Source organism: Haliotis rubra, unplaced genomic scaffold (assembly GCF_003918875.1).
Source record: "Haliotis rubra isolate DU_JTF1 unplaced genomic scaffold, ASM391887v1 Scf498, whole genome shotgun sequence".
Lineage (NCBI taxonomy): Eukaryota > Metazoa > Mollusca > Gastropoda > Lepetellida > Haliotidae > Haliotis > Haliotis rubra.
The window spans coordinates 813284-826430 of NW_025767188.1; the positions used below are offsets into that span (position 1 = coordinate 813284).

At 44.2% G+C, this 13147-nt stretch overlaps 1 protein-coding gene across 1 annotated transcript in view; it reads right to left on the reverse strand.

Moving 5' to 3' along the window:
- LOC124291625 overlaps positions 1 to 11447 on the reverse strand; it is a 94019-nt gene extending 82572 nt beyond the window's left edge. Inside the window, exons 1-2 of the mRNA XM_046728679.1 lie at positions 11359 to 11447; positions 4691 to 6902 (exon numbers count right to left, since the gene is read on the reverse strand). Of these exons, the coding sequence (XP_046584635.1) occupies positions 5950 to 6897 (948 nt within the window). The 5' untranslated portion in view covers positions 6898 to 6902; positions 11359 to 11447 and the 3' untranslated portion in view covers positions 4691 to 5949. The remainder of the gene's footprint in view (positions 1 to 4690; positions 6903 to 11358) is intronic.
- Positions 11448 to 13147: the final 1700 nt, after the last annotated feature.

Here is a 13147-nt window from a genome sequence, read left to right on the forward strand (position 1 = left end):
AACTAAATCCGTGATATTGCTGGATGACTGCATAACTGAATCACTCACTCACCCAGGAATAAATCACGCCGTTATCTTATTGTGAATGTGCTACACTCCACATGTTGTCTGTTGGTTGATTTGCATATGAAAAGCAATTGTATCTTGGAGAACATGAACGTTCATATTGACTCGTCAGCTGGTCACTCGGAACATCCGGGTTCGCTTCCCCAACACTGGCACGATGTATGAACCCCTTTTCAGGCGTCCCCCGCAGTGATACTGCTAAATGTGGTGTTAAATCACTCACTAACTTTTCTGAGGAAGGTCAAGACTTCACATTTATTTGTACTGACGTTTAATATCTAAGAGTAAATACTGGAAGTATACGGGACGAGAATTGTGTTGTGCTGGTATCAAAGAAGGCGACCAGAGACCGTCAGAGCTCCTGGACATGACACCCGCACGTTGACCCTCAAGATTACTGAATGATGTCGGTACACTCACAGACTTGTGTACAGATTGGTCAAGACTGACATGTGGTTAACATCGGTCACGAACTGTATGCTTCATTCACCATGAGATTCTGGTTATCAAGGATCAAGGAACATCTGTCTGTCGTACGTGGGGACTATATGAATAGGTTCCGTCACTTGGAAGAATAATTGTTGTCATACACGGACTGCTTGGGTGCTGCCATAATCGCAACCACTCGTTTATCCGGCCAACACTCGACTATATACAGATTGCCGTCATCAACATGTGGCTGGAAAACTGAGTGCTTCGTTGACCATCAAGTAGGCATGTAAACTGTAAAAATCTATTTACAACACACGGGAACAGCTCAAATGGTGATAAACTATTCATTCGTTCGCTGCACTTTATTGGATCCTTGCAAACCCAGGTTAAAATTGATTTTCAGTAACCTACGCTTGTCGTAATAGGCGACTAACGGGATCGGGTGGTCAGTTTCGTTCACTTGGTTGACATGTCCAAATTGTGTAGATCGATGCTCATCCTGTTGATCACTGGATTGCCTGGTCCAGACTCGATTATTTACAGACCGCCGCCACACAGTCGGAATACTGCTTAGTGCGGCATAAAACTAAACTCACTCACTCACACTCACTGTATTTTATTGCTCCATATAAATACGTCATCACGAGTTATCTCCCTTTCGCCACTCAGTTGTCAAGTCAATCCAGTAACAGGTGTTCATCTTGTTGAACAGAAGGCAGCTCAGACGTACCACAACATCATTTGACCGTACACACAACATCTGTAGTCTACCTGCTCTATCATACACTACCAATAACCGTGAGGTCTACCTGCTCTACATCTGTAGTAGTCGTGAGGCTACACTACCACTAGTCGTACGGTTCGTGAGGCTACACAGAGGCCCATATACGTGAGGCTACACTACCACATAGCAACGTGAGGCTACACTACCACTAGTCGTGAGGCTACACTACCACTATACTACCACTGACTCGTGAGGCTACACTACCACTAGCCGTAAGGCTACACTACCACTAGACGTGAGGTTACACTACCACCACCAGTGGTGAGGCTACACCACCACTAGTCGTGAGGCTACACTACCACTAACTGTGAGGGCTACACCTACCACTACCCGTGAGGCTACACTACCACTAGTGGTAAGGCTACACTACCACTAGTCGTGAGGCTACACTACACCACTAGTCGTGAGGCTACACTACCACTAGCCGTGAGGCTACACTACCACTAGCCGTAAGGCTACACTACCACTAGACGTGAGGCTACACTACCACTAGTCGTGTCGTGAGGCTACACTACCACTAGACGTGAGGCTACACTACCACTAGTCGTGAGGCTACACTACCACTAGACGTGAGGCTACACTACCACTAGTCGTGAGGCTACACTACCACTAGTCGTGAGGCTACACACCACCAGACGTGAGGCTACACTACCACTAGTCGTGAGGCTACACTACCACTAGTCGTGAGGCTACACTACCACTAGACGTGAGGCTACACTACCACTAGTCGTGAGGCTACACTACCACTAGTCGTGAGGCTACACTACCACTAGTCGTGAGGCTACACTACCACTAGTCGTGAGGCTACACTACCACTAGTCGTGAGGCTACACTACCACTAGTCGTGAGGCTACACTACCACTAGTCGTGAGGCTACACTACCACTAGTCGTGAGGCTACACTACCACTAGTCGTGTGGGCTACACTACCACTAGTCGTGAGGCTACACTACCACTAGTCGTGAGGCTACACTACCACTAGTCGTGAGGCTACACTACCACTAGTCGTGAGGCTACACTACCACTAGTCGTGAGGCTACACTACCACTAGTCGTGAGGGCTACCACCACTAGTCGTGAGGCTACACTACCACTAGTCGTGAGGCTACACTACCACTAGTCGTGAGGCTACACTACCACTAGTCGTGAGGCTACACTACCACTAGTCGTGAGGCTACACTACCACTAGTCGTGAGGCTACACTACCACCAGTCGTGAGGCTACACTACCACTAGCCGTGAGGCTACACTACCACTAGTCGTGAGGCTACACTACCACTAGTCGTGAGGCTACACTACCACTAGTCGTGAGGCTACACTACCTACCACTAGTCGTGAGGGCTACACTACCACTAGACGTGAGGCTACACTACCACTAGTCGTGAGGCTACACTACCACTAGTCGTGAGGCTACACTACCACTAGTCGTGAGGCTACACTACCACTAGTCGTGAGGCTACACTACCACTAGTCGTGAGGCTACACTACCACTAGTCGTGAGGCTACACTACCACTAGTCGTGAGGCTACACTACCACTAGTCGTAAGGCTACACTACCACTAGTCGTGAGGCTACACTACCACTAGCCGTGAGGCTACACTACCACTAGTCGTGAGGCTACACTACCACTAGTCGTGAGGCTACACTACCACTAGTCGTGAGGCTACACTACCACCACTACCACTAGTCGTGAGGCTACACTACCACTAGCCGTGAGGCTACACTACCACTAGTCGTGAGTGTGATACAGGGGGATCTCCTTGATACTTGTTGGTTTCAGTAACACATGGTCCAAGACTTGCAGGGCACCATTCACACACACACGGACATCTGCCTGGACAGACAGAACTGTTCCTTCATCACTCATCATGGACTACATCATGGTAACTGACGCATACCCTGACCCACTGACATGTCCAATGTAAATACAATATACCTGATTTGACAGTATTTGATATACACTCATCATGGTGTGAAATACCCTGAATATGTCCTGTAAATACAATATATCCTTAACCTTGATTTCAGCCAGGCAGTATTTGATATACACTACATCATGGTAACTGACGCATACCCTGACCCACTGACATGTCCAATGTAAATACAATATATCCTTACCCCTGATTTCAGCCAGGCAGTATTTGATATACACTACATCATGGTAACTGACGCATACCCTATCCTGACAAGTCCAATGTAAATACTATATATCCTTACCCTTGATTTCAGCCAGGCATTTGTTGATTACACGACAATAAAACCATAGTTAATGGTCAAACCTAATCCTGAATTTCCACACACGTTTTCTATTGTAACCGTTTTCAGACAAATACTTAGTTGCCCAAAGTGATCTTGAACAGCTGATGATATCAACAGCTATCTTGTATGTTGTCAAGTACATTATGTATATCTACACGTCGGGTCTTTGAATGGCATTTAGAAGTGATACACACAAGGAATAGAGTTTGATGAGTGAGTGAGTGAGTTAAAATTTAACGTCACCCCGGCAATGTTTCAGCCATATAGTGACGAGAAATGTTGGACATACACAATAAATACATGTAGGTAAATAACCAGTCATCGACGGACTGTAAAATAACTAGAGCATCACAGATAGATATAAAACTAGCATGGAAAACTAAAACATTTTAATTAAAGTAGACAATACGTTATAAATCACAGGCTATAGATCGCCAACAGCTGAAGGTAGATCACCATACCAGGAACCATGGGGACTTACATTACTTTTGCTACCTGCATGGACCCTAGTTGGATTTACACCTTCCCTTCAGCCGCTGGCGATGGTAGGAAGATTTAGCCGAAATTCAAAATAACAAATATACTACGATTAAAAGTATGGTTGAGCGAAATTGGCTTGGAAAGTTTTAGAGAGTTTTATGGATGTCAACTTCTTTATTATGAGGAACACAACGTTTCTGAGTATATCCTTACTCCTTCATCTGGTGAATGAATGATGAGAGGCAGAGAGTATATAACTGTACACGTCGGAATAAACACTGCATGTATCTATTAACACACGCGCGCGCGCACACACACGCGCACGCGCGCGTGGACGCACACACACACGCACGCACACACACACACGCACGCACACACACACTTACAATGTGTAGAGCCCCTTCTAATGTCCCCGCAGTGATTTGGCTGGGAAAGTGCTAAAAGCGTCTTGAAACCGAAACTCACTCACTGTGATAAAATATTCATTCGTTTGCTGTATTTTATTGCTCTTCAAAGATATCATAGTCCCAAGTTGGCAAAGCAATTCATGTGTATGCGTGCAATAGTAGCTTACTGTATCTAATTGGTGATCGGTTGGTCACAACGGCTGCTAAACCTTGACTAGTTTGGCTACTCTTGGTACCGATGAAATATGATCCCCCGCAATACCACCTCCACAGCTTGTTACCTTCTGCCGGCGTCTGCAACCACAAGATCGGAACTTCCGTAGGCATAAATGTGATCAGATTAACGTATGTAAGTTGTGACAGGTGTGCACAAAGATTACTGCCCTGTCATGCAGATCACATGTCTGTTGAGAAGAGAATAATAACAGGTGTTGAATACACATATCAATGTATACAACTAATATTCCAAAACGTCATCTTTTGGTGATTGTAAACAGCTTCAGCACAAAAGGTGGCAATCTAAACTTTCCCCTTGTTTTGGAAGCCTTTGAGGAAATATTCGCCTAAACGTCACAGAGAAAACATGCAGAGCAAGTAAGCAGATGAAATGAACGTTTTGTCTCTAATTGCATTCGACAGATCGACAGATTCGGTGGAGACAGTGTCATGATGTGGGATGTCATATCCAGTACACACAAATCTGGGAGGGGAATCAGCAAATCGGTAAAGTCCTTGCACGTCACATACTTTCGATTATGGACCGACGGAGTTGTTCCAGCTAGACAATGCTACTTCACATATAGCACGCGTTACGGTCCGCTACCTTGCCAATTCTAACGTCAGTGTCTTGCCATGGCCTTCCCGATCACCCGATCTAAACCCGACAGAACACCCATGGGATGAAGTCGATCGACGTGTACGTCAACGTCAAAACACGCCTCAGACACTTCTTCTAATGCCCATCACATTGCAGGAAGGAAGTTGGAGTGAGTGAGTGAGTTTTTATGCCACGTTTAGCAACATTCCAGCAATAGCGACACGGGGACGCCAGAAATGGGCTTCACACTTTGCGCCCATGTGAGAATCGTGTTCGGTGTGACAGGCGAATGCTTTAACCACTAGGCTACCCCACCGCCCCACATTACAGCTCAAGGTGAGTTCTTCTATAACAGGTATGGTTCGTTATATTCACATCGAAGTCATGGTTGATTTGTCAGAGTGAGTGAGTGAGTCACTCTGAATGAGTTAATGTTTAACGTCACAACAGCAGTATTTCAGCCATATGGTGTCGAAAACAATTTACACATTAATCAGAAATATGTTTAGACAATAAGATTAAACTCAGGAGTAAAATGGTATTATAATTCCAGAGGGCAATGTTCAGTGAAATGTTTAGACTATAAGTTTAAGCACAAGAGTAAAATGTTATTTCAGAGTGCAATGTTCCTACAGTGCTTCACATCACATCCCTCCAAGTAACATATAACTATGTGTAATTGAAAGGAAGGATTGTGACACGTTCACTCACTTACAGCATGTAAACACCTTCACTCCATCTGATGCACACAGGTACATACGACCACGACCACCAACACACAGTCCCCATGGATGGTGGACACCATCCTGTGATGTCAGTATGTTTCTGACAAACTGTCCTGACTGTGTCAGATGGATGACTCTGTGTTGTGAGGTGTCTGTCACCAGGATGTCGCCTGTGCTGGTACTTGTGATACCAAGAGGATCCTTCAGTGCTGTGTCTCCTGTAGGTCTGTACTTGAACACCACATCACCTTCGAGGGTCAGACACACGACACACTTGGTTCCATTGTCAGACACCAGGATGTTTCCTGTCCTCGTGGTACAGAGGAAGCAGGGACACAATAAGATGTGTCCACCTTCGTGGTCTGGACAAACTGACCTCAGCACGTGTCCCGACATATCCAGGATATCAACACAGGGAGGGGACTCGGCACTTGCTGCTAGTGCTGATGGTGTCAGAGACGTTATACCCCAGTACTGTTTGCTGGTTGTGATTGTCGACAGCAGCACCAGGTCAGGGTTCACTTCAACTGTTACAATCTGACTGGTATCCAGCACAGTGACAGCCACCTGGTTGTGTTTCAGCCTTGTTATACCCCATGGTCCACCTTCCAGACTGAGCTTGCTGTGACCTGGTTGACTGTTCCTGGTGTAGAAGGACTTTACACTTTTGTTGTTGCAGTCTGTAACTACCACTGTGTCTATACCATTCACCTCTAACACCGTCACGTCAGCGGGGGCTCCTCCACCTGCATCTCCTGCTACTGTCACGTTAATGGTGTCCTGTAACACAGGAGCAGCCTTCAGGTCCAGCACATCGTCATCCTGGACGTGTATCTCACCCAGCTGGAGATCTTCAAGTGCCCTACACAGCTTGTCCGTGTCCTGACCCAATGTCAGTAAGTGTTCTGTCAACTTCTGGGAGGTCGCCATCTCTCCTACAAAAAGATAAAACAGGCAAAACATAAACATACCAATATTTATTATCAAAAGTTCAAATCTAATACAGCTCCAGGGCCTGATGGCATTCGAAGCCAGTACACGAAACTATTCACCTGTGTCACTGTTCTCTTCTAGACAAAAGTGATGTTCCTCCATGGTTCTGCAAAGGTCACACAATACTCCTTCAAAGAAGGAGACTCGACTGATCCCCAAAACATTCGCCCTGTTACATGTTTGAATACACACAAATTAAATATTCACAGGGTGTTTGACAACACTTGTGTAATCTTACTGCTCTTCCAATGATATAATTTATAGAGAGCAGAAGTGAGCAAGGAAGGGATGTTGGGGTGCACGGATCAACTTCTTGTACAAAAAAAGGTTTTGGAAGAGGCTAAAATATATCACCAAAACCTCTCCATGTGCTGGATTGACTACAAAAGCATGTGACCCTGTCCCTAATGAATGGATTTTCAAGTCTCTTCATTGTATTGACCTCCATGAGAGGACTACTTGATTTACTCAAGTCTTTAATGAGTTGCTGGTCGACTCAACTTGAGATGTACTGGCAAGGGCAGGTGCAGACTTCGGAATCTGTTCAGAAGGGTATATTCCTGGGGATTCTTTTTGTCCTTTGCTTTTTGTTTGTCTTTAAATCCTTTGAGCTTTCTTATCAATAAAGAGGAGGGTTACCATCCCAGACCTTCTCAGCACAGATCTCCCAACCTCTTGCCCTTTCCTTTACATGGATGACATCGAACTTCTGCCAGAGGAGATATCAATTTGAAAGAGCAGTTCTCCTTGTCGAGTCCTTTTCTAACGATATTGGCAAGACATTTGGACTCGACAAATGTAACACTCTTCATTTGAAACGTGGCAAGGTAGTTAATGATGGATCGGTCAAGTTACAAGGGGAGGAGTCATTGAGCATCATGTGGAAGATCAGGCCTACACCTATCTTGGAATGCAAGTTGGAGACAAGCTCCAGAATGCCCCAATTCAAGACAAACTTCGGACCGAGTATAAATCTTGGTTAAAGAAAATCTGGAGCTCTGAGCTCAACGCTCAAAACAAGATCGAATCCACCAATACGTTTGCTGTGCCAATCCTTTCCTATTCCTTTGGAGTTGTTGATTAGACAAAACAAGACATTCAGAGTCTTGACCGAATGACCAGAAGGATCATTTCTGATAACAGAGCCCACCACCCTCGTTCCTCTCTTAATCGTTGATATATGCTAATCAATTATGGAGCACAGGGTTTGATTAATGTGGAGGGTCTTCATGATAGAATTCTATTGTGTACTTTGGCACATTTTACGTATCAGATGATTCTCTGGTGATGCATGTCAAGACTCATGATGAAAGCAAGGAATTCAATAGCTATTTTGAGCGTGCCAAGGTTGTTGGACAGAATCTGAAACATAAGGTTGATTTTTTTTTTTTAATGGCGATGTCCTATTGAACGGTACAGCGAAGGGAGTAAACCAGAGAAGTCTTTCAACAACTCTGCCCAGAGTTGGTGGTTTGTGGAGACGCTTTCTAAGAAACCATTGCATCGTGTGTACATGCAGTGTTTGGAACTGAACAGTAATTCAACAGACTCCTTCGCCTGGATGAAGTCGGCGGGTCTTAAAAATGAAACTGAGAGCTTCCATGTTGCTGCTCAGGACCAGTCACTTTCCACTCGCAATCGCCAAAATGTGATTCTTAAAGAAAACATCAATATGAAATATCGATTATACAATTAATTTACAGAGACTGTCCAACACCTTGTAAGTGAATGCACAAACAGCATATCTTAAACGACATGATGGCATGGCTCGGTGATTAGATTACCGTCTTCGCCAAGCCTGTGGCTTTGACTCCGAGGTCCAAATGGTGTTTTAAAACTTCTTTAGAGTAGGCCCATATACAGCCTCAGAAGAATTCCAGCCAACAAACTTGATCTTGTCTTTTTCATAAAGCCAAAGAAAATTATTTATATTATTGAATTTTCTGTCGTTTTTGACAGCTATGTGATTGGCAAGATTCAGGAAAAACATGCTAAATATGCGGACGTCACCTTTGAAATGTCTCGCTTGCATCCCAAGTACACTGTTGTCAGGCTCACCATTGTTCTTGGTGCCCTTGGTTAGGTACCTTCTGATCTCTTGGCGCAGATCAGGAGAATACCTGGGTGCTCTACCAGGAGCACAGCCCTTCTGACACCCTGTGTAATGCAGAAGGTTGCAGTGTTGGGGAGCCTCCATATTCTCCGGAAAGTTCTTGGTGGGTTCGACTAGGCAGCGCTTCCTGGGAGAAGTCCCATTCGCTGTCTGGGCTACATTATTAATAATAATACTTTATTGCCTTTTTAGGAATGTGTCTTACATCAACAGAGCTACTGACACATTGGAGAGATACATAACATATTTACATAGATTCGTAAATTTATGTATCTTCACATTCATTAAAAAGAGATATGGTACTTTGAAAAAAGGATGTACGGTCTCTCTTAGTTTTCACGACCCATGAAGATCCGGGTTAGAATATTGATCTTCAGCAACCTATGCTTGTCGTAAGAGGCGACTAACGGGATCGGGTGGTCAGGCTCGCTGACTTTGTTGACACGTGTCATCAGTTCCCAATTGCGTAGATCGATGCTCATGCTGTTGACCACTGGATTGTCTGGTCCAGACTCGATTACAGACCGCGGTCATATAGCTGGAATATTGCTGGGTGCGGCGTAAAACTAAACTCACTCACTCTTAGTTTTCACAATTGGAACTTGGTAGCGACGGTCTTGAGGGAGGAGGTTGTATTACGAATGTAAGTAGTGAGAATTTGGTCTAAATACTCTAAAATGATGACATCAAAGATAAATAACATTAAAATTTCTGAGTTTACGCATGAGATGAAGACACTTGACATTCAACAGTAAGTGGTTGTCTGCACACCAAGTCGTGAACTGATTAATGTCCTCTATATACAGTTGTTCGGAATCAGCGTTGCTCAGTTTGCCGACAATTGCTGCATCATCTGAAAACGTTTACAGTTAAACAGGTTGAGTTAGAACTTACACAGTCATTAGTGTAAAGGGTGAAGAATGGTGATTCTTTGTATGGATATACAACTTCGTTATTGTGAAAGGCGACGTTTCGACATAGATTCTAATGTCGTTCTAATGTCTTCATCACTTGCTTGACAACGATATTAAAATCTATGTCGAAACGTCGCCTTTCACAATAAAGGAGTTTTATATCCATAAAGAGTATCATTCTGCATCATCCCAACTTCTAAATTGCCCATCAAGGAAGTGTAGAGGGTGAAAAGAACAGGAGACATCACACAACCTTGTGGTCCACCAGTGTTGGTGGTCCGTGTATTCGATACAGTCCCGTTAGCTTTCACGTCTTGCTGTCTTACACTTCCTCCAAGTCAAGCACTCGATGAAAGTAAATATCCCCGCGAATTTATATAGAATGTGCAAATTTACAAGCGTTGGCCGATCAGAGGGCTTGCTTTGACCACACCCCGTTTGGTACGGACATATCGTCATCCATTTGCGTCAAGATCGTTTAGTTGAGTCAAAACCGGGTTTCAATCGACTTGCGGAATTAAGAATAACGAATTGGTAGGTGTCATTAGTGTGCTCGATAGGCCAATCATCCATGATTATATTTACATTAAGTTTTAATCGATTGCATGCAATGGTAGCGTAGCGATCGGCAAAGCAGTCGGTTTGGGGTGCACCGAAGCGTCCGGCCTTGTCATGATGTATTGTACTGTGAAGCATTGTTTATATTTTAAAAATCTTTAATCCTCGCAAAACACGAAGGCCTGTGTTCACTGCTGGGATACTTTATTACAATCACACAAGAAGTGCCGTTATTTTCAAATAACGGCATCTGATGGGCATCCACCCTTCCTAATGTCCCACTGTTTAGGTTGAAGAAATTCTGCCAAGGTGGACAGTAGCCCAGTCCCCGTGTCCGTCACGGTCGACGGAGTAGGTGCTGACCAGCCTGCAGCTTGGTTTCGTAATTAGACTGTTGGCTGGAAACATTAATCGCTCTGGATCAGTGCCCCTTTAACGCCCATGTCCACTATCCACAAAACAAACCACAACATTCATGCAACAACAACATTACACATAAACAATCCTGTATTTTAGAAGCATTAGAAGGATGTAGGATGAAGTGATAACATACACACGATACATACATCCACATAAATCGGGATAAATCTCAGTATTGAGGTCAAGAAGCTCATCAAGGAAGTAATGCAAGTAGACATAATACGCCGTGCTCAGTCTAAATATTGCAGTATATCAGGTGCCCGGATTTGAGAATGTGCCTGGAGATGACCTAACAGTTAGATGAACCATTGTAGTGTTACCTGTACACAGTAGGACAGGTGTGTGGCGTTATAACTGGAATAGACGAAGGTAGCCCTGTGACAACACACTTACCTGAGGCATCAGCTGACCAGTGTAGATGGAAACTGAGCACCAGGCGAGATACATCATAAAGGGTTGTTGACGTGGTTCCTTCCGGACCAACTCGTGTCACCCTCGCACAAGCTGTTTGCATGTTACGGAAAGGTACGAGTGTTGCCGAAAGGGCGATTGAATGCCCGATTCGGCTTCAGCAATATAGCTGGCATACCGACGACTGCATGATTACAATTACTTACTCGACAAGGGATAAATCACTTTGTTATCTTATTGTGGATTTGCTACACTCAACAAGTTCATGAAGCACCTGGTAATTGTTCATGTTGACTCTTCAGCTTGTGATACAGAAGATCCGGGTTCGATTCCCACGTGGGCACAACGTATATAGCCTTTTTCAGGTGTCCCCCGCCATGATACTGCTAAAAGTGGTGTTAAATCACCCCTAACTTTTCTGAGGAAGGTCAAGACTTCACATTTTTTTGTACTGACGTTTGACATTTAAGAGTAGCTACTGAAGTGTACGAGACGAGAATGTTGCTGTGTAGGTATTACAAGAAGGCGACCGGAGTCCATCAGAATTCCTGGACATGACATCCGCACGTTGACCCTCATGATTGATTAATGTTGGCATGTGGTTAACATAAGTCACGAAACGCATGCTTAATTCTCCATGGGATTCTGGTTATGGAGAGACTGTCATATATTAACAGGTGCTGATCGTCTTGAACAGAACGCATTTTGCCGGTACACTCAACTCTCCCGTGTGTACATGGCCCAGAAACATCCTAGTCTACATGTTTTACACCTGCACGATCTTTCAAACCCACAAAGGCCTGTCATCCATCTCAGTCTTTGGATATTAAAAGACGTCTACATTCCTCAATAAACACAATGCAGAAATATGCACAAATGAAATGGTTGAATATTTATTAATAAATAGAAGTAAATACAACATCTGGAGGATTACTGCAGGGGTGGAAATAACCCATTGCCAGACGCCCGAGTCCAGCGTTTTTTCTGTCGGGCAAGCAAATTTGTATATCACACTGTACCGGTGTCCAGTTGACTTTCCAATGTTAATTATGTTGTTTATTTAAAGAATCAACAAGAAAAACGGCCGGTATAGTGGAAAAATCACAAGGGCAAGTGATTTTACATGTGCCACTGTACCGGAGTACACTAGCAATTTTAAAGTTATTTCCACCCCTGCAGTGATTACATAATGTTTGAGAGAGAGAGAGATTTTAATGTTAACCAGTCTTTGATGTCATCATTTTAGAGTATTTAGACCCAACTCACTACTACTTACATTCGTAATACAACCTCCTCCCTCAAGACCGTCGCTACAAAGTTCCAATTGTGAAAACTAAGAGTGAGTGAGTGAGTAAGTTTAGTTTTAGGATTGGCTCTGCAACTGAGTGGTCAAAAGGAGATAAATCGTGATGAGATATATATGAGTGAGTGAGTGAGTTAAGTTTTACGCCACACTCAGCAATATTCCAGCTATATGGCGGCGGTCTGTAAATAATCGAGTCTGGGCCAGACAATCCAGAACTAGGAACTGATGACTTGTGTCAACCAAGCCAGCGAGCCTGACCACCGATCCCGTTAGTCGCATCTTACAACAAGCATGGGTTACTGAAGGTTCATTCCTAACCCGGACCTTCACGGGTGAGAGAGCATGCACTATATATGTACATGTAACAGCAATAGCAATAAGACTCCAGGCCCTAGATTTCACGAAGCTCTCTTAGTGCTAACATAGTCCTAAGTTAATGTTATGGTATGGCACTTACGACTATCT